Below are 22,560 nucleotides of genomic sequence, written 5' to 3' on the forward strand. Positions count from 1 at the left end.
GAACACATCCTATTCACACTTTATCTTGGGATCTTTCAAACGACAACTAACAGTCTATTAATATAACTATGACCAGCAGACTAATTTGGATGGACTTCTTTAGCTCTTGAAAATACTCTATACAAGAGCACTAGTAATTAATTCACTTTTATTATTTGTTTTTATTTTAATCACAAACACTATACAATCTGTATTGTAGGTGTTAAAACATGTATTTCCTTTAAAAAAGTTTAAGAAGTATTAAAACAGCTTTAACAGTGATAAAGTAGGCTTTATTCCAATTATTTGCGTTCAATTATTCAACACCGATTTTTTACAATACCTAAATCTACTAAGACCTACTTCTTTTGGACCTGTGCCATCTGCTTTCCCAGGTAACATCCCAAATTATGAAATTTATAACTTTTCTCTTTAAAAATAAACTGTTGGAGTTATTTATGAAGATGGCAGTGCTTAGCCCAACCCACACATTTTATAAATATGTTACAACTACGCACAGCACACAGCTTCACAGTTCATGCGATAGGCAGTGTCTAAAAAAACAGTTACTAACTTCTGAAAACATTTAAATATCTACCGTATTTAAACACAGTGTTTTCTAGTTTCTCATAAGAAAAGTAAGCTGTAAACATTTTTACCTTTAGTTCATGCCTTGTTTGCTAGGTAATGTGGGCTTTTTTGTTGGTTTGTTGGGGTTTTTTTTAGATCTACAACCATTGGTAAATAAACCTGTGTTCCCAAAAATATTACATTCCATGAATAAAAGCACAAGTCTATTATATAACCATGTGATACAGATACAGAAAATTAACTACTGTATTCAAAAAACATAAAAGTAAAGTTACTAAAACAGTCCATAGCTGTTAGAGCTGATGCTTTCAGAATACAGACCAACATTGTTACACTAAAAATGTTCAAAAATAAGGCCTCTGAAATAAATATTTCCATTCTTTAAAAAAAGATATAATAAAAATGTACATCACATGGTCAATGTAGGTATAAAAATCACTAAGTTAAACCATTCTGGATGATGTATCTGAAGTAAAATGGCCTAAGTTTTGCTTCTGCCGACGTCCTCTATTGTTTTTGGGGCATTTTCTGTTAAAAAAGGAAAGAAAGAAAGAAAGAAAAAGGAGAGCTGCTTTTATATATGCCACATAAAATTAAACATAGCAATAACACATCGACTTAATTTTCTGTATCCAACAATAGCAGAAGAGGTCTATGAGCTATGCAGACAGGGGGAATGTTCCTGCTCTTCAGTACTAGCCTGTCACCTGGGGATGTCCATGGGACCCCAGACCACTCAGAAGGGAATTCTGCTTGAACTTGAAGGTGCTACAACCTTCAGCCTCAAACCAGCAAAGCACACTACGATGAATAATTGCATTGGCTTTACTTTATACTTACTTCATACTTAAAATCCAGTGGATAGCAAGATGAAATCAATCAGCCTTTTGAAGTACTGGACCTCCAGGTGCCCTGCGGCTCACAAGAGCCCCCCACAAGGCAAAGCCCACCTAGAGATTCTCTGTGGAGTGACTTATGTAATCCCTTTCTTGGGGATCGGCACACAACTAAGAAAAGATTGACAGAAGCCAGTAATTCTGAACAGGATGGGACTTTGCCTGTCAGACAGCAGGCAATGCACGATGGAGCAGTCTTGCTGAGACCCAGCAAGATAGCCTGGTCCTGAGAGACTGTGAGCTAGGTATCAGTCACAGGGAGGGTGAAAGACATGGGAGGCTGAAACAAAGCCTCCAATGCCAGTAATCCGGCCAGCAGGTTGTTTGTTAAAAGAGCAATGACGTCAACTGCTTCAACCAAATAAAAATTTTACAAATAACTTTTACACATGCTGGAAGTGTTAGGTATGTGTACTTACAGAATCACAGAATCACAGAATCACAAGGTTGGAAAGGACCCATTGGATCATCGAGTCCAACCATTCCTAACACTCCCTAAACCATGTCCCTAAGCACTTCATCCACCCGTTCCTTAAACACCTCCAGGGAAGGCGACTCGACCACCTCCCTGGGCAGCCTCTGCCAGTACCCAATGACTCTTACTGTGAAGAATTTTTTTCTGATATCCAACCTGAACCTCCCCTGACGGAGCTTCAGGCCATTCCCTCTAGTCCTGTCCCCTGTCACTTGGGAGAAGAGGCCAGCTCCCTCCTCTCCACAACCTCCTTTCAGGTAGTTGTAGAGAGTAATAAGGTCTCCCCTCAGCCTCCTCTTCTCCAGGCTAAACAACCCCAGCTCTCTCAGCCGCTCCTCATAAGACTTGTTCTCCAGCCCCCTCACCAGCTTTGTTGCTCTTCTCTGGACACGCTCCAGAGCCTCAACATCCTTCTTGTGGTGAGGGGTCCAGAACTGAACACAAATATGAACTGAACACAGAACTGAACACTTATACCTACTACACTGAAGCTTACAAGACAGACAGAGAAGGAGGGCTATATTGTTTGTCCATAGGGCTGTCACTTCACCACTGAGCTTGGGAACCCAAGCACTAAAAGAGTAGCAGAAAGTTTTACGGCGTGATGTAAGTGGAGCTGAAAAAGTGACAAAAGTGAAGTATAAGTTGAGAAAGAAAAGGCAAAGTGTGGTGTGATACTCAAGTGTAGGACTTAAGTGCCTCATGCATCTATAAGGTAACTAAGTCATCCTTAATCTAGCCCAGAACCCTCAGTCTTCATTGGGTTCAAGTCCCTTATACTGCACTGGCAGATAAGGGGAGAGTAACTGATCTCATCAATCTGGGTTTGTGCGAAGTGTCTGACATTGTCCCACATGGCATCCTTGTCTCCCAGTTGGAGAGACATGGATTTCATGGATGGACCACTTGGTAGATAAGGAATTGGCTGGATGGTTGCACTCAAGAGAGTTGTGGTCAATGGCTCGATGACTGAGTGGAGACCAGTGACAAGTGGCATTCCACAGGGGTCGGTATTGGGACTGGGGCTGTTTATCAACTTTGTTGGGGATGTAACACAGTGGGATTGAATGCACCCCCAGCAAGTTTCTCAAGCTGTGTTGTGTAGTCAACATGCTGGAGGAAGGGGATGCCATCCAGAGGGATCTTAACAGGCTTGAGAGATGGGCCCATGCAAACCTCATGAGGTTCAATAAGGACAAGTGCAAGGTCCTGCACATGGGCGGGAGCAATATCAAGCATAAATACAGGCTGAGCGGAGGATGGATTAAGAGTAGCTCTCAAGAGAAGGATTTGGGGCTGGTGGTTCATAAGAAGCTCAACATGAGCTGGCAATGTGTGCCTGCAGCCCAGGAAGATAACCGTATGTTGGGCTGCATCAAAAGAAGCGTGACCAGCAGATCAAGGGAGGTGACTCTCCCTCTCTACTCCACTGTCATGAGACTCCACCTGGAGTCCTGCATCCAGGTCTGGGGCTTCCAACATAAGAAGGATATGGGCATGTTGCAGTGAGCGCAGAGAAGGGCCACAAAGACCCACAAAGAAGAGGAAGGCCAAGGGAGGACTGGAGCACCTCTCCTAAGAAGACAAGCTGAGAGTGTTGGGCTTGTTCACCCTGGAGAAAAGATGACTCCAGGAAGACCTCATAGCAGTTTTCCAGTATACAAACAGAGCCTATAAGAAAGCTGGAGAAGGACTCTTTATAAGGCCCTATAGTGATAGGACAAGGGGTGATGGATTTAAAGTGAAATAGGGTAGATTTAAATTAGATAAAAGGAAGTAATCTTTTGCTTCCTTTGAGGGTGATGAGGCACTGGAACAGGCTGCCAAGAGCAGTTGTGGATGTCCCATCCCTGGAAGTGTTCAAGGTCAGATTGGAGGATGTTTCAAGCAACGTGGTCAAGTTGAAGGTGTTCTTTCCCATGGTAGGGGGCTTAGAACCAGATGATCCTTAAAGTCTCTTCCAACCCAAACCATCCTACGATTCTATTATTCTATGAAACTGAATCTCTTTTCATCAAAAAGAATGCACAGCTTCCATCTCACTTTTCATACAGGGTGAGATGAGATAACTCAGAAACTGTGCTTGTGCATATTCACATTTCATAAAATAGGTTCCCGTGCATATTCATTTTCAGAAAGTATCTACTGTGTGACCGATACCTCTCTCTCTGTGTAACACTATTTACAGCAGCACTGCAGGGAACAGCATCTTGTCAACCTCTCTGGCTGCACTGGATGGGAGGGGGGCATCATAGCTTCTGTAAGATATCAGCAATGCTTGAATAACTCCAGTGAAGGTCTAACACAGTAGCTGACCTTTGGGATGTGTTTCAAGGCTGATCAGCTCTGCTGGGTATTGGATTTGGGGATTGAGAGTGGTTACTGGTGGTTTGTGAATTTAAACATACTTGTGTTTGGCGGGGGGAGAACAGGACGTAACATAACCATTCTAGTTCAGTAATTTGTTATTTTTTATGCGGGTATTTTAAGATATATATTAAAGCATATAATATTTGGGAGGTCAAATAGTTAAACACAGAAAAATTATATCCATACAATGTGTAATATTTCACTGCTTTTGCATTTACCTACCTTGTTATGCACATGACAATTGCAACTATAATGGCAATTTGTACAGCTCCAATTATTGCTGCAATAAGGACATGCGTAAGCTTTTGTCTACTTGGGACAACATAAAGAATACTAAAGTCTGTCTTTTCACAGTGCTGTCCAGTATATCCTGATTCACACCTGAAAAAGAAAAGGAATATTTAATGGAATTTGTAATTTGACAACAGTCCAGTTATTCAGCAAAGGAAATAAGGAGTCCAAGATGCCTCCAGCTGAGAAAGAGCTGGAAAGAAGGTGGGGGTGGTAATGCTTGGACTGGGCAATAGTTTGGATTTCTGCGGCAAGAGAAGACACAGAGTAGGTATGCTCTGCTTTCCTGGTATGGTTACTAGTGGCCTCTCCGAGAACACACCAATGTGGTGAAAGTCCTGATTTGCGAAAATAAATATGTGGAGTTGCTATTATACTGGGGCAATATTTAGAAAGAATAAAGCAACGAGGGGAAACAAGTAGGCAAGGCTAAATGAAACACAAAAAAGCATGCTCACAAAACACAAAGTCAGTATGTTCACTCACCTGCAATGTCAGTATGGGAGATGAGGGACAAAGAGGAAGAGAATCCTTGAAAAATGTGGGAAAAGGAAGATCTCTTTTCAAGCTGCAACCTACAGAAGTGGAATCCTGCAAAACCTATTGAGCAAGACCAGCATCAAACTCCCTCCTGGCTTGTCACCAACCCAAAATTTCACGGAGGTTGGGTTAGCAAACCAAACAACCCACAACTCTTCAAGTCAGAGTTCATGGAGGAATACGTAAAAATTGGCCAGAGGCGGGGAGAAACGGCTGGATACAGAAGAGAAGAGGTTACTCTAAATGGTAGCTTCCCTGAGCAAAGCATCAGTTAGGTTAATGAGAAACTTAGCAGAGGCTGCTTCTGATCAGCAACATATGTTCAGGGAATGCAAGATGTGTCAGTGGTGAAGGTGGCAGTGGAAACATACTCTGGAGCAATTTATGTAGCAAGGCAAGAGAGGCTGGAGCACAGCAAGGAAAGGTAAGAGCCACCCAAGACACTGAGCTGGAGTCCACTGAATCAAAGGCCACCATTTGCATCCCTGAGCAAGTTCCTTGTATGGCTATCCTTTGATACCGACTGATGTGAAATGCATCAGTAAGGGCAACTGAATCATACAGCTGGCCTCCAGCTCTACAGTAGAATGTTGGAAAACAAATACAAGCAGGCAGAGAAACAATCCTTTCATAAACTGGATCAGATAAGCCTAAATGCAACACAGAATTGATCTCATGCATCCAAAAGCTTTGTGCTAGGGTAGGAATTTATTCTGTTTGGAGGAATGAAATAATTGCTCACCAGACCTTCCTACAACTGCTAATGCAAATCCTAATCCCCTCTTGTGCGCAGGGATAATGGCTGGGGTTTACATGTTCATAATCTTGTGACTCTACTTTCTCCAGCCACGAGCTGCTCTGTAAGGAGTTTTGGTTCACGCATGAAACAAGTTCCAGTAAGAGCGGAGTTATTAAAGAGAGCTTCCCAGGTACTGCCAGTAACCTTAGTAATGGCTAGGAAGGGAATCAAGAGAAGCACATATTAGTGTACAAGAAGGAAGACAGTGGGAAATTTGTTGGTAAACATGCAAAAAGAAACAATAAGGTAGAGGACTCCTTGCTAGTGAGAGGGATGGAATTCACAGTGTTATTTTGCTTTTATTTTCACTAAAGATAGTAATAATCAGTGTGATCAATGCGAGAATTCCTTTAGAGCACAGGAGGCAAAACAAATCCGGCAAGGCACAAATAATTAAAGATATTTCCTCAGAAACACTGAAGGGACAGGAAATTATTTCTGAGAAATACTGAATGGAGAGTCAAGAAATACTGCAAAAAAGAAGTGTCTGTGACAAGATCTAGGGTGGTGATGTACTGAAGTACTAGGCTCTAGGTCACGGTACCTCACATTAGTAGAACATATTTTAAAGCATTCTGCTGCATTAATGTAAAGCAAGATAATACAGCATTAATATACTAGCGAGATAAATACAGGTCAGCGTGGATTTATCAAAATATGCTAATCAGTCGATTAATTGAGTTGGCATAAAGAAGTTTAGATTTCGTTGCAGGGGGTTGAACTGTGCCTCCTTCATGCAGCCTGCCATAAGGACAGGGCAGAACTGCACTGCATAAGGAGGGCAGCGGGAGACAGACCAGATCCTAGCTGTGAAAGGCTGTTAAACTAAATATTACACAGTTGACTACTATAAAACTTTCCTCCCACCTGCCTGCCGGCAGTGCTGGAGGGCTGCTGTACAATGAGCAAGGAAATTCACTGCCCTCAGTGAAAGTGAAAATCAGAATTTGCTCTGCTCAGGTATTCAGATTTGTACATAACCTGATACCTCATATACATCAGTACAAGGAAATGAGGACCAAATTAAACAATGTATACACTAGATTTGTAGGAGAATGCAAAGCATTTGAAAATAACAACCTGCCTCTAGCTTTCACCATGATATTTTCCTTACTAGAGAAAGAGATTTTTTTCAGTAGATGTACACGATTATTACAGCAGATTGTTGTCTGATAGAAATAATTTGTTTCCTTAACAACTCTGCTCCAGTAAGAAACACTAAAGTACAAGACCAAGAAAATCCCAAAGGAGATCTGATACTTAGGGTTAAGAACTGACAGTCAGAAATTCTTGACTGCAACCATGTGAGGTGTGTTCTGCTCGATCCAGTGCTGAGATACTCTTCAGGCTATTTAAATAAATAATTGAAGGCAGTAATAGTAAATGTAATTATAAAATAAAATGTAAAGGGAAAGTAAAATAATGAAAATCATCGAAACATTGCTTATCAGTAATTATTAAAGCAATAATAAATACTTAAATGATTGAATAGGAATTGAATCATAAATGGATAAATGACTATATGAATAGCACTACCCAGAGAAAAATTCTGAGAAATAAAAAAATCAGTTCATTCAGCCAGGAATGTTTTCCTTGAAATACTTCTACTTTGATAATTTTGAGGTCAAATCCATCGCAAATTGTGTTAAACACAGCTCTATTTCAAAAGAATACTGTAATTAAATAGTGCTGCTTAACGCCCATCAAGATGATGTTGGGAATGTACCCAGTTCCCCACCAGAAGCAAAACCACCTTGAGCTCTCTTGGTTCTGGACAGAGAAAAGAGGAAAACAAATAAGTCCTATTGGAAAGGCGAAAATAAACAAGAAAGGGGCTCAGATGGGAAGAGGAATAGCATAAGCTTTCAGATGCTTAAGTTGACAACCATACCAGCTCTGCCTTCTCGGCTTCCTGCTTCCTGGTCAATCTGGAAACCCTTAAATCTTGGCAATGGGAAAAAAACTAAATATCCTTGATCAATAAGGATCAAGGGAGAAAATGCAGTAGTATCTAATGGATACAGCTGAAGTTTCCAAAGCAAGGGGAAGCAAAGAGTTATAGCACCTTCAACCACATTAATCTGAAACTACAAGCCTGCAAGACAAAAGTTCAGGAGTGAAAAATCCTGATAAGTAGGGCACTCCCTACTTAAAGAAGTGGATGTTTTCTATAAACAGCTTCTAAAATTAATTTTATTTTTTAAAGAAAACACGGAGGCAGAAATGTTGGTGAAATGTAAAGAAAACATTATCTGAGAACTAATGAAATAAAATGTAACATTCAGATTTCCTGGGAAACACCGAGTGACATAATACCAAGTGTACTCGGCTGATAGATTATACTGTAGACCAAAAATATGAGCTAAAGAATATTTGCAATTTTATACTCTGTAGATGAAGTTTACGATTCTGAAAAAGGGCAATCAATGTTAAAAATAAGGTACTGATAGTCTAGAGAGAGTTTATGACAAGAGCAACAGAATGTATAGATGGCACAAGACAGAGGTCAATAAGGGAAGAGTAGTCATACAGAGAAACTATGCAAGGCAAAGGCAGCTTTTTTGAGCTCCCCCACCCCAGATCTAGATAGGATTTAGAAGCTGAAAATAAGGAGACAAAACTGAGGCCACAGTTCTCAGAGGGACTAAGCTTCAGAACCACCTGAATGACCGAGTCTCTCCTCTGAGCACATCTCTTGCACAACCAGAGTAACTGGGTGCTGCCCACAGCATAGGGATACAGCTCCTGTGCCACTGCTTAGATAACTGCAAACTGACACACATTGTAATTATGTCTAGAGAGCATTTTGATTAAGCTTTACAGCAATTTCAAGCATATTTGGGAAGCATGCAGCACTTACCGACAGGAAGCCTTCTGAGTGGAATAAATGAATTCACATTTTCCATGTATACAGTAGCCATTGAAGCTTTCTGAACAAGGTATGTGGTTTCCAATGTAAATGTCTTCTCTTTGATCACTGGCGTCTTGCAAAGAAATATACATAAACAATTACAAATGGCTCTGTGATATTCATTAAAAAAATATCAACCAAGAATAACATACCCTTAAAATCTTGTAGTGAATAAAGGAACACAGAATAACAAGCAAAGGCTTAAAGGTGAAGTTTCAGAGGCACCTACAGAGATCTGCTAGGATGTACTGCACTGAAAAATGATCCTTAGAGACATAGAATCACAGAATTGTTTAGGTTGGAAAAGACTTTTAAGATCATTAAGTCCAATGCAAGCCTAACATTGACAAGTCCACCACTAAACCATGTCCCTAAGCACCACATCTACAAGTTGTCTAAATACCTTCAGGGACGGTGACTTAACCAGAGACTGTCTGGACATCAGTCTGCTGGCAGAATGTTGTGAGTGATGGCTTTTCATTACCTGTTTCTTCTCTCTTTTTATTTCCTCCACTTCTTAAACTGCCTTTATCCTGATCAATGAGTTTTTCTAGTATTTGCTTTTCTGAGTTTCTCCCTCATCTTGCTGTGGGGACAGCTGGGTTGATTGAGTGAGTGGCTGGTGGGTGCTTTGTTGCCGGCCAGGTCAGCCCAGCCCAGCTCAGCCCTGCACCAACAACTTTCAAGCTGCCGTCATATTACTAGAACCATCTAAAGCTGCATGCGTTTTCAAACATTCTTTCCTCAAAGTTGTTCTGTAAAAAAGTTCTAAATACAGAATTTGGTATTTCATAACGAACTTTTCTGAAGAGCAGAAATCTAAAGATGTGAGCACAATTGTGGAATTATGTTCATTTCCATGGCAATAAACTATAGCCTCACAAATACAATATTATAATGAACTGCAGGTGCAAAGCAAAAAGGGACTGTGAAGAAGAAATCTCTTACACAATTGCAGATACTTGAAATAACACCAGAAAGAAAGAGAATGTATTTATACAAGAAAAAAAAGACATGCCGCTCTTTCAGGTTTTCCCTGAACATTTTCTGTAATGTTTTCTAATTTGTTCCAGGTAGCTATTAGAGTTTTTAGATATAAGAAAGCCTGCTGGTTCAGGTTGTGCTTCAAAGTTATAGAAGACTTAATACAAGGGAAGAACAAGGCCTAATACTAACAATATTCCACCACTGCCCTGTTAGAATAGACTACGTTGTGGTATATCTAAGGAGAAAAGTGAGGACGGCTCATCCCAAAACTCTTGTCTTCTCCAAAATGTTATTTACTGTTGTATCCGATCCCAGTCAGAGGCTAGTAATTAGCTACCTACAATTATATTAGTCTGTTGAGATAGCTGCTCCATGTCTGGTTTTAATGTATGTACTAATACAGAATGTGAGGCAAGATGTATCCTCTGAAAGGCAGCCATGTAGCCACAGCCACCCAAGTCAGAGGCAAAACTTGTATTAAGCAAGGACGTGATTCCTACTGTAAAACACATTTACCACATATAGACCGGTACCTTTTTTTAAACGGAGGAGCCTGCTAGACTTCTTCAGAGCTTCAAAAGAGAAAGATTTAACTGGTGTAAGAGCCTTGAAGAGTGACTGGATATAAGAATCCAGATTCTTCACCGAAAGGAAGAAGCATGCACAGAAACTGGAAGCCTAATGCCCCCCCTTAACAAAACAAAACCAGCAAGAGAGCTGAATCATGAAAGACAGACCTTTCTGATGTAATTTTAGGTGGCCGCTTGCACTGCAAGGGGAGGAGACTGTCATGGTTGTGAGTCTACAGACTACATGGTATCATACATCCAGAGAACAGCATGTAATGAGTAACATATGGGAATTAAAAGAAAAAGCAAACAGAAGCATTGACTATTCTCCCATCCTGGAAGAAAAAAGTCATTCAAGGTAGTTCAGTTTAGTCTTTCACTACCTAAAAAAATCTGACTACTGCATAAAAAAATTTCAAAACCCTTTCTTGCATAAGGCATACTCCCTCTGTGCACATCATTTGCTGAATTTCAGACTGCTCAAGCTATACACATTAATAATAATTATATACAATGTTTTTTCCACTAACTAGATTTCCAGGTCAATTTATATGCAACGAATAAAAGGCCGTAACTTCTTCTGAACAGGAACCAAAAGTGATGTTTCATCACATCACATAATAAGATGTATATTCCATTTGGTGCCTTTTATGCCTTCATAATGTAAGTGAAAATTGACATTAAATCATTCCAACTGGTAAAGTGAATGGAATGAAAGTAAGAGAATTTGTGAAAGAATGAAAATACATGGAGCTTTTTGGCACTGAATGGCTTTTCAAGAAGAACACAAGGAATGTTGAAAGCCATAGTGGAATGGCTTTATTCTGGGAGACCTTGGGAGTGCAAAACAAGTATAATGACAGAAAATACTAAAGACCAGAGCCAAAAGAAAAGATAGCAGTGCTATTACTTGTGAGAGAAGAGCGGCAAAGGTTAACACCTGTGTAGATCTTCTCTCTGCCTATAACTTGAGAAACACAAAGGCCTAGGTTCATATAGGCAAAACATTTCAACCAATATGATTCAGCATATTAGTTCACCAAAAACATTTTAAAATAACTTAACAAATACTGAAGCTGTCTTTTTTTTTTTTTTCTTTTTCAGAAATTAACAGAAAAGATGGGGTCATGGTGAGGCTTCTATTATTTCATTAGGAATATCACAGCTTGCTGTCTTGCAGTAAAGACATTTCCACAGCACTTGGCGGGGAGTCTAATCCTGTAACCACTGTGTAGGGTGGTGGAGCTGCTGGGCATCTTAGAGGAACAGAGCAGGCAAACTCACAAATCACACACATCTCTTTCTTGCAAGCCTTGCAACATCTGTGCTGTAAGAAAGAAGCTGTTCACAGGTCTGTCTCAGTTACAGAAATCAAAGCTGTAGGCATCTTTGAGAAGGGACCTGCATGCTCTGTTTTCTCATCTTGTGAAACTGTAACCAAGGAGCACAAAGTCAGCACAGTACCTTTCACATCTGGCCGATACTGCATGCCGTCGTCCTTCTTTCCAGCTCGGTTTGTGTCATCTGTTTCTAAATGATAAACACATGCATGGATAGCTATTAGGAATGGCTTATTTCCTGATCATGTATGTCATTGAGAAGCTAGAATAATATTCAAAGAAATATTTGAATTGCAGTATAACTGAACATGTTCCCACATTTTTCCTCCCATACAAGCAGGATGGTAGCACACCTAGTTAGTAACAGTATCAGTAACCCCAGTGTCCAGACCAACACATGTCACATCTCAGGCTGTAGTTTTGGAACTAAAAAGTCTTCTGGGCTTAGGTTATTTTGGTGGCTATCTGTTTTGTTTTTAGAACTGTCCAAGCTACAGGTCTAGATGGAAGTAGCAACGAGATGGTGGAAAGTTGTTATTCCCATGAGTAGGCTTTAACTGCTAGACCCTGAAACTGAAGAGTCACGCACATGGTTAACTACAAGGCAGTAAACAGGGGGTTTCAATGGACCAACACTGGGAAAAGGAAATGGATAAATATTTGTGCAAATGGGGCCAAAACTGACTCATCTTGGAAGTACATAGTACAGCCCACAACACCAAGAAGGAATAGCTCCTACACACTGGCATTTCTTTTGGTCTCCTACTTCTTACCAGCTGCTCAAGTAAGACCTGTTGGACTATTGCTTAGATTCTTCTAAGACATTTTGCTGTCTTTCCAAGTAACAGCAGTAAAATTAAGGTAACGTAAACACAGCACGAATGTATGTAAACACACCATAACTCTGTGTGGGGACCTTTACAAGACAGGTGGGGAGTTCAGTGATAACTGGATCAGTGACTTCTGATCAAAAATTGAAAAGGGAAAGCTCTACCAAGTCTGCTGATGTCGGAATTTATATTTATCAGAAAAACAAAGTCAAGCCTACCTGAGCAGTGTCCAAGATGCCTGATGTCAATCTGCTCTTGCCTCAGACATGATGCTTCTCTAACAAAGCATGGATTGTTATAAGAACTTCCATCAGAAGCACATACAGGATTAAAACTGTATCCACTGCAGTCTATATTACATACACACCTGTTAAATGAAACATACAGCAGAACAAAATTGACATCCAGCAAACAAAAACTAAGACATGTTGAGTCCAGAGTAAACATTTGCTCTCACACTAATACCAGGAGAAAAGAGGGTCTTGTGTGTGGATGCTGAAGAATTCACTGATGTCTGATGCTTCCAAGCCGAATGTACAAAACTACAAAGAGGTGCTTCAATGTGCTTTTTAATTATATATTGATGCTTCTTGCAGTTTTACTATGATATTAATCTCATTGATTACCACTTGAAAAATGATAACACATTGCTAGGAAAATTTACTACATTGAGAAAAGAGTTTCTGTTGTCTGTTCTCAAGTGTGAACAAAACCAGATGAATATTCTACTTTTTGGCGGGGTGTCAGGATCCCTGACGGGGAAACAATAAGGACTCCCATTTCTGTTAAGCAGAAAAAGGAGTTTTTCTACTTCAGATGCTGTCAATATGCTTGGCTAACTGTCATTTCAGCAAGACATTCCTTCATACCTTTGAAAGTTAACAGTGAGTTTATTACATATATTTAAACCATGCAATCAAAATTATTTCATATTGCATCCAAGCGACACTTAGGTTGTTTTAGACACAGCATTTTCCATATAATTTGCACCTAGGGATTGTAAAATAGAAGTGAGAAAACTGTAGCTGGTTCCTAACAACTTAAATGTAGGACAGCCAAATAATTAGATAGGGCTACAACTTACCCGGTTTTCCTTAGCTAGTTTGTTGCCCTAACAAAAAGTCCTGAAATTTTACATGTGTGAATGGCACAGGAAAAATGCCAGCTTTCCAAGACCGACCCTCCACCCTTTTTTAATTGAAATCAATATTCTCCTTTTTAACTGAATCTCTATTTTCGAATGAAAGTTTCTGCACGTGTCTTACATGGCTCTGCAAGCTCTGCTCTGCTTCTGGACTGGGAAAAGTAGGGATAGTGGCTGCAGAATGGAGGATGCAGAGGCCAGCTCTCCATCGAGTTCCTCCTGATGCCATGAGAGAAGGAAGAGCTGCTCTGCATCTTCTGAGGAGGTGATAGTGGGCACACAACTCTCTCCTTGACAGAAATCCCTGCACAGAGGGCACATGGTCTGACTGCTGGGAGCTGCTAGCTTCATTTTGATTCACCCTTGTAAGACATGGGGTGGGAGGAAAAAAACAACCCACCAACTTGCCAGGTTTTTTATGTTCTCTCCAGCTGTTCCAGGTACAACTAAATAACTAACTAGATGTATGTGTGCTTCTCAGTAACAAATCTTGCAGCAGAATCTAATTTCATGCTGCAGGAACACTGAAGATGGCCAGTTACCCTTCTCCCTCATTTCTTCTCTTTCCATGAGCACCTTTTGTTTAAAGATGCTAATTTTCACAGTAATATTTAATGCTCATGAACTTCAGACTGTCGCTAGACAAAAGAACATCTCTAGAACAAACAGGTTATTAAGTGCAGCTACTGACAGCGAAAAACTGCCCCAGTAATGAGTCTCCACACGGCTTAGGGACTTACCTCAAAGTACTCCTCAAGCCGCTAAATATCAACACAAAGAACATATGATTATTTTTTTACTAGATGTGGTAACAGTCGTAAACCTTAGACCCAGGAAAAGAAGTAGTAATTTGTTTACATGTTCCTACATGATGTAAAGCCTAATAAGCCTAATGAGGGGTCTACTAGGATTTACTATGTGCAAATAAAAGGCTCATGGCTCAGCAGCTGTGCACATTTATTGACAAAAACATGCAGAGAGCTAGTCCTACTTTGTATGACATTGGCTACGTGCTTACAGATACTCAGCCTAGCACTCGGGAACCACCACAGCCTACATGCATCCATCCCTGTCACATTTTGAACGTATTTGTGTTCACATCTCCAGACAAATTCCATCTGTATTTCTATGTCCAAACAGCTCTAAATCTACCTGGAGTCATGATCCTAGCTCTGTAGCATCATAATTACCGTGAGGTTTTGTCATTCCTGGGAACAATTAAGGTAACTTCTTAAAATATTTTTTTCTTCCTTATGGTGACACTACAGGCCAGAGTTGAAACTGCTTGGAGACTGCTTATGTTTTCATGCTTTGCTGTGTTTAGATTTAACATCTAATGTTAAACGCTTACTTTCTTAGCATTGCCAAATGCTTGGTTTGGAGGTAGTTGTGAATTCTTAACCCTGTTTTTCTGATAACACTCTCAGTCTTGGCTCTAAAGACCTCTTCTACGTACAATTCTTTTTTTCCTAATCATTCAGAATTTACACCTAAAACCAGGAAAAAACCCCAAACAAATGTACAGCAGGAGAGCTTGTGACACGTCTGTAAGTGCTGGGGCAGTGTGAAGCAATTGAAGCCCACTGACCAGCTGCAATGAGCTTGCAGCTGCTTTGCGCCACTGGAGCAGGACAGAGCTGGTGACTGACAGGGGTGGGAGTGGGTGAAATTCTTACCCGCTGTGAGTCTGGATACTGGGAGTTGCTGGAGGCTTGCAACCTGTTCCCTGCTGGCACAACAGACCCTGACCAGCTGGCAGATGTATGTGCTTTCTGTCCACAGGGAGGGCTGCAGGCACACCAAATCTCCAGTGAGACCCTGGCTGGTCAGACAGATCCAGCCAGCTGGTGGAACACATACCTGCTCTCAAATCTCTAGGACCTGCCCCTGCTTCCAGGATCAATGCCATCTTGCTTCCAGCCCTCCTTCTGTCCAAAGGCACTGCCTTTTGGGACATGTGTTCCCTCCAGAGCCCAGGTCCTCGCTTTCCCAGTCTAAGCAGTCTATCTGCAGAAGTGTAGCACACAACCAGTTTGCCAGCTGCTGACTCTATCTCATGACTCTTTATGAACTGAAGGATTCAGGACAGAATGCCTTTCTTTAGCTTGGGCGTTACCCAAAATTTACAACCAGTCCATGCTGATTGCAGCTCAGAGTTCAAGGGTTTGGTTTCAGAAGTTCGCCCCCATGCATGCACCCCATTATCTGCCTGATGTTTTTAGCTAGTTCTCCTACAACGCGATACCAAATGGTACATCTGGCCTTCACCTGGCCATTCAGTTGGCATGTAAAAGCAGCTGTTTTAAACAGACTGTGGGATAATGAGCAGTTGAAGTGGACCGGTGTATTTTAAAAAATTGAGACTACTATATTTCTTTATTCCAACATAAAAGCCTGAGGCTATTCACTGGGCCAAAAGACAATGAGTTAAGGTGAGGACATGGCTGGGACATGATGCTCTGAAGGGAGCAGGGCCTCTAAAGATGCAGTAGGGTGACAAAGAGGGAGCCAGAAGCATGCATCAGAAACCTGTACCCGTCAGAGAGTCCATGTGGGGTGCAGTGAAGTTGTCCTCTCTCGTAGCTGGTTGGCACCATAACCAAAATACAGACAGGCCTGCTGGAAGCACCAAATTGTGAGATGGGAGCAGTGAAATGTGGGAGTGCTGCTCTCATTAGAAAAGATGAAACAAAAGTTGTTTTTAACTGCTCAGTGTTTGTGAAAGAAGGTAAAACTGTGGGAGGGCAAGTTGCTGCTCTAATGCTGCACATCAAACACATCAAAACTGGCAGGTGAGTCCCCGCAAGAGGACAGGACCACCACAACAGACCGAAACAACAAAGCAGTTCAAGAATGTGCTGGATGATACCCAAACTGAACCCGCTAAGATATATGGAAAATATGTTACACCTTCAGGGAGTCAGAGAGCTACAGAGGACAGACAACACGAAAAGATGACAGAAAATCCAGCCACCTGAGGGGAACAAATTCCCCCACCAGGCAGTTTGGCTTCAAAAGCTAGGCAGAAGTCAAAGCCCAAGACCACCCATGGGGCTGAACCATTCCACAGACCTTACAAGTAAGAAAGAAGATGCAGCAGACAGTGTTCATGAAAAGTGGGGCCTCGGCAGAAATTTTAAGGGAGTTGTGTTTTGCAGGCAGGGAAATCAGGAAATCTGTGTGAGGTATCACAGACAGGGGCTTTGTTTTTCTTCACAGTTGACTGAAATGGGACACAGAATCGAAGTCCCATGTTGTAATTTGTTCCCTGACAAGTCCCACTTAAGCAGAGGAGACAGCATGAAGAGAGCAGAGGACAGCATGAAGAGCTGCTCAGGAAGGGAGGGCAGGAATAATCTGAAATCATGAAGGAGGACGGGGGTAAGCAACAGGAGCACAAGGAGGGCACTCAGAGAGAGACCAGAGCCTAATCATAAAATTCCTAATATCCCACCTTTTAAGCATTTATTTTCACTTCTGCTTTAGCTCCCACCAGTGCTGCATTTACATACAGTGGCCCATGGCAACAATGTCACGTGCAGCTTCTTGAGTTTGTCCATGCAATTATGGACACTTTCCAGCATGACTTGGCCTGAATGACTGATGAACAGCAGCGGTGGTGGCCACCAGCCTGCGACAGGCAACAGCCTGAAAACTTAGCTTCAGGGGCAAAGGGAGGCAAAGTTTTTAAACTTATTTCAACATTTTGTTCTCTGGAAGCCTGTAACACACCGGGGAATTAGGACATGGCATGCTTCCCAATTTAGCCTCTTTCAGGTCTTAGTCTCTTACCTTCTTACCTATGACTACACAATTTCACCCGAAATTTAAAAAAAAATACAGTTCCATGTGAACACGTACCCAGCATGAAAATATCAGACTACACAATTGGAGAGTAGGGAGATAATATGCAACAGGAGATGTTTTTATAAAGCACGAAGCATTGGAAAGCCTATATGAGCAAGGTTTAGGTTAGGATTTTAATCCATATATGAAAGGTATTTTGAACAGAATTTTCCACCTTACTTCTACTCACTTTAAAGATGTATTTAAACATTATCCTACTTTTCTTGAGACAACATTACAGCTTTGATTCTAGCTTTAAATTTAAAACACTGATTTTTAGGTAATGTTATCATTCTGTTCCTTACAGAATAGAACAGATATAAGATGCATTTTCATCCCTAATTAGCAGTAGAAATAAAAATGAGGTGTACTTTGAGCATGAGCTTTCAGATGTGATCAGGTAGCTGCACAGCAAAATTACAATGTAGCAAAAAGACTGGTTTGCAATTAAGAAAAAAAATTTAAATAAAAAGGAAAGAAAAATAAAATTGTACCTATCACACAACCGCATTTGTAACAATAGGAACTACTTAGATTTAGAAACTTAATTAATTTCTTAGGTGAGAATTTAACTATCTAGAACCTCTTAAACACTGCTACTTTGAGCCCTCAGTATATTTTCAAAGATGCTAAAGGCTGGTCTGAGTTGGATGGCTGACCCACGACGCACTGACTATAGCATATGATGATGTCAGTCATAAATAACTGCAGAACAATATCTTGTATTTAACTTTCAGGTCTGGAGAAACTGAAGTTCAAAGCTAGGTCCGAGACGCTTCCGTGCTGCAAACAGACCAGGAAGGGGATATGGGACAACCGCAGCTGAGGTGAGCAGCCAGCCTGCATCAGAGTCAGTGACACTCCTGGTGTCACACATGGATAGACAGCACAGAAGCTTGATCCCAGTCCCTCAGGCAAATGCTGCTCTGACAGGTATGTTTATTCCTCTGGAGTGACACCACAAGGGAATTTGAAAGGATCATGTGAAAGAATATCCAAAGTAATGCAAATTTTCAGAGAGAAAATAACTATTTTGAAAACTTGCAAAACAAAAATGTCAGAGTACTTTTAAACATCTTAGTATCTTTCTCCTAGCCTTCAATTATTTATTTCTGGGTTTTGGAGTAATTTTGAGGAACAATTATGTGAAGTTCGGCAGTGGTGCAAGCATAAAGTTATGTGTGAAGCAGATCTTGAGCTGCTAAATTAACATAAGCACAGCAAAGTCTGCATAAAAAATCAAATTAAAAAACTCAGTTGCTTTTTCAAAGTGCTAGCCTTCACCCAGGCTTGCCAAAGCTATGCCACATTGGGTAAATCAGTGATCATATCCCAATACAAGACAAGACTATGGCAAAATCTTAGCCCTACTACTTATACTGCATGTTTTGCCAACATTGCTTGGAGCTGAATGAGGACTCCACAGCTTGAACGCCGCTGCCGCTCTGCTGTTGGCTTTTGCATGTGTTTGACGTGATCCTGCTTGGTGTCCCTGGAAAATAAACTACCAAGCAGCTCCTTCAGCCTGATGTATGGCTGATCAGCACAACCTTCAGAAGAAAAAAGTTAGTCACTTCAAAAAAAGTCACTTAACACAATCATGTACTAAGGATGACTTGAAAGTGCTTGATGCTCTATACCAGAAGGAAGTGAATGAGTGCTTCAAGTTTTTGCTGTAACAGCTTGTTGTAAAAGTCACACTGGGTTAAAAGGAGTCAGAGCACTACAAGAGCTTTTTTCATTATAACCTTCCTATTGGTTTTAACCAAAAGGATTGAAACAGGTAGCTAATTCTCCAAGTAGATGTCTTTCTGGAGACGGTAGCTGCTCAGTATTGTAAACAGATCTTTTCTCTTTCTTAGCCATGGAAAGTCAATAGGATGTGTTTCGGTGTTTTTCTGATGTACTGGGGTATAGAGAAAAAGCCTTAATTTTGTCACTTGTCTTCAGAGAGCTGATATCCTAAGACAAAAAGCACCAGCTTGCTGTGACAATATGCTTTTACAAGTTCCACGTGTACTGTTCATTAACACCACTAGTTAAACAGAAAAGCATTTAAATTTCAGGAAAGTATGAAGTGTTATAATTAAACCAAACAAAAATTTTATGTGGCTTTAATAAGTAAAAAATGAGAATGTACAGCTCATTTATTAGGGGCTACTAAGTGCAACAAAGAAAACATGTTTAGTAAAATGATGTGACACGTTTGAAACGAGCTCAGGCTGTAAGAGTACTTGCTGCTATCAGTAAATTAATTAGATCCCCAGAGATCAGAACGCATTTCAAGGCTCCTTCTTGTTTTCAGGCTTCAAGGTGTTCATGACTTGTTGGAAGTTCTGCATGCTTAAGAACCATGGTAGATTCAATGAAAGGAGGAAAAAAAGGAAAAGAAAAGGATTACAGATTTGCAGAGTAGGCTTGACTATGGAGTGAGGCTGGCATTTCCAACCAACAGATTAAGCTGCTGCATTTGTGCCCATCTGGGATTTGTTACTGACTGCATTTTTCTGGCTTGGCACCACAGACAGTGCTGCTTGCTACCCCTTCCAAACAGCCAAAAGCAACAGTAAGCTTTCTTACCTACTCACTCTTTTATTGGCACATCTGTTTACAAATGTAAAATGGAAACACTACAATAAAACAAAGTATGCGAAATGCACACAGATGGGTAAGTGCTTGATGGAATAAATTTGGGCGAACTGAAATCGCAAGGGTGTTGCAATCGCAGCTAAGGATTACCTTTCATTTGACGTTGCTTCCCTTGTGTGCAATTCTTTCAGATATAAACTGAACTAAGGTTTAAATACCATAAGATTCACCTACTTTCCATGCATCTCTTCATTCCCTTTTTTTAAATTTCATGGTATGGCTTTCTCTGACCACTCTAGAGATTTAATTCCTAACTGCAGTGAGCTTCTAGCAGCATACATGGTGAACTGATGCTCGTTCTCACAAGAGACCCTCTCTCCCCCCTCAAATCACAAAAATCTTCAAAGATTTGGCACACACTGCCACAAAGATCGTTAAAAATATGTATTTAAAAACCAGGCCTGGATTATCAACCATCTAGGACCTATTCAGTTTCTAAAGAGTCAGTATAATGAAAAGATCATTACACTATTCCTTTCATATTAGTATTTCCTGTAGCCCAATTTTACATATTCCAGTAATCCCATGACACAATCATTTCCTCTGTTGTTCATGTTGGTGTGCTTTGTTTCACACATAGATACTTAGGATCTTTTCCTGCTGGACCAGAAAGCTGTGGGTTGCATTTATACAGGATTAAGATACCCTTCCTTATGAAAACCTACATACGATATCATACCTTAAAAAGGTCAAAAAAAATGGTTGGCTACAGTAAATGAGTGAAAAAGTATGCTGTACTTCAAACAGACCAAATCTTTCCCTGGAAGACAAGTTAGATAGACAAGGAAGACTGAGACCTTAAGGTGTCCATATTGGTACTTTTACCGTAGTAAAAATATTGTATTTTATTGTAGTGTTAATACTTACACTTCTGAATTTCTGGTTTGGCCATGGTGAAAACAGACACTATGTAAATTACAGGCCAGCTGAATCTAAATGTTGCTGAGACATATTTTCTTTCCAAAGTAAATGTTGTAAAATGTTAATCTCAAAAGGTCTACTTTGGGACCACTTGTCAATCTTTCTTGAAAATCTACATTATGAGTCAAAACAGATCTTTGACAGCATAGTACACCTATTAAAAAAGACTGATTGTGCTCAGAATCTCATTTCCACATTTCATCTGTCAAAAACCAAAACATAGTAAGACTGAGAACATGACACATTTGAGCTTTTACAGTGAGGTTATTTTTAAGTTAATTATTTCCTTATCAACGAGGGAAAAAAAAGAACAAAACAAAGAAGACATTTTAAACTAAAATTAATGAACTTTGTTCCATACATCTAGAGACCGAAGGAAAGGAATGTTGTTATGAGCATAAGATAGAGAACAAGATGATCATCACTCAAGTGGCACCTGATAGCAGCCTCCCAGTACCTGCAGGGGGCACACAGGAATGCTGGGGAGGGACTTTTTACAAGGGCATGGAGTGATAGGATGAGGGTGAATGGCTTTAAATTGGAGAAGGGAAGATTTAGACTATACATTAGGAAGAAATTCTTCACAATGATGCACTGGCACAGGTTGCCCAGGGAAGCTGTGGATGCCCCTTCCCTGGAAGTGTTAAAGGCCAAGTAGGATGGGGCCTTGAGCAGCCTGATCTGGTGGAAGGTCTCGCTGCTCATGGAAGGGGGTTTGGAACTAGGTGATATTTAAGGTCCCTTCCAACCCAACCAATTCTATGATTCTATAATTCATTCTATGACTTTTGTGATGTTTCATCAACCCAATTCCTTTTTGCATGTGTATAAAGGAATAATTTATTGATTTGCATAAGTTGAACGCTAATTTTCTAAGTACAGCATGCTGTTTACAACAGCTATTTTCTCAGACTTTATTTCTTTGTCTCAATCAGTGCACTTAATATCAACATTGAAAAATTTTGCAGATGTAGTGGAAATTATAAAATTGTTTATATTTATTGCATTCAATTTACTATGCATTGTAACCACGTCTGGTTTACATAGATAATGTTTCTGAGAAATCAAACAAAATGATGATACAAATTTAAAACTCACTGCAAAGCCTAAAGTCTTCAGATTATTTGTGATCTTCTGTAATAAAAGCATATGTAGCAACTTTGATCAGAGACAGCCATAATGCTTTAATGTCAAGCATGAAAACTAAATATTTGTAACTTTTTCAACAGGGAAAATACAATTTAAGAGCAATTAAAATTTAAAATCACTGACTTGTAAGATGGAGTGCATCTCAGCTGTGTCTAACCAAAATTGTTTAAATTTGCTTTTAAAAAGCACCAAGATTTGGTAATTGCACAGAATAATTTAGGCTTGAAGGGATGCATAGAGGTCACCTAGTCCAACCCACTGCTCAAAGCTGGC

General features: G+C 40.4%; 1 protein-coding gene across 1 annotated transcript in view; it reads right to left on the reverse strand.

Annotated features, from left to right (window-relative positions):
• Positions 1 to 131: 131 nt before the first annotated feature.
• TMEFF1 (transmembrane protein with EGF like and two follistatin like domains 1) overlaps positions 132 to 22,560 on the reverse strand; it is a 119,685-nt gene continuing 97,256 nt past the window's right edge. The window contains exons 6-10 of the mRNA XM_054058696.1: positions 12,797 to 12,945; positions 11,873 to 11,938; positions 8,802 to 8,925; positions 4,534 to 4,692; positions 132 to 1,098 (exon numbers count right to left, since the gene is read on the reverse strand). Coding sequence (XP_053914671.1) covers positions 1,014 to 1,098; positions 4,534 to 4,692; positions 8,802 to 8,925; positions 11,873 to 11,938; positions 12,797 to 12,945 — 583 coding nt within the window. The 3' untranslated portion in view covers positions 132 to 1,013. The remainder of the gene's footprint in view (positions 1,099 to 4,533; positions 4,693 to 8,801; positions 8,926 to 11,872; positions 11,939 to 12,796; positions 12,946 to 22,560) is intronic.

This window comes from Cuculus canorus, chromosome 2, assembly GCF_017976375.1.
Source record: "Cuculus canorus isolate bCucCan1 chromosome 2, bCucCan1.pri, whole genome shotgun sequence".
NCBI classification, from domain to species: domain Eukaryota; kingdom Metazoa; phylum Chordata; class Aves; order Cuculiformes; family Cuculidae; genus Cuculus; species Cuculus canorus.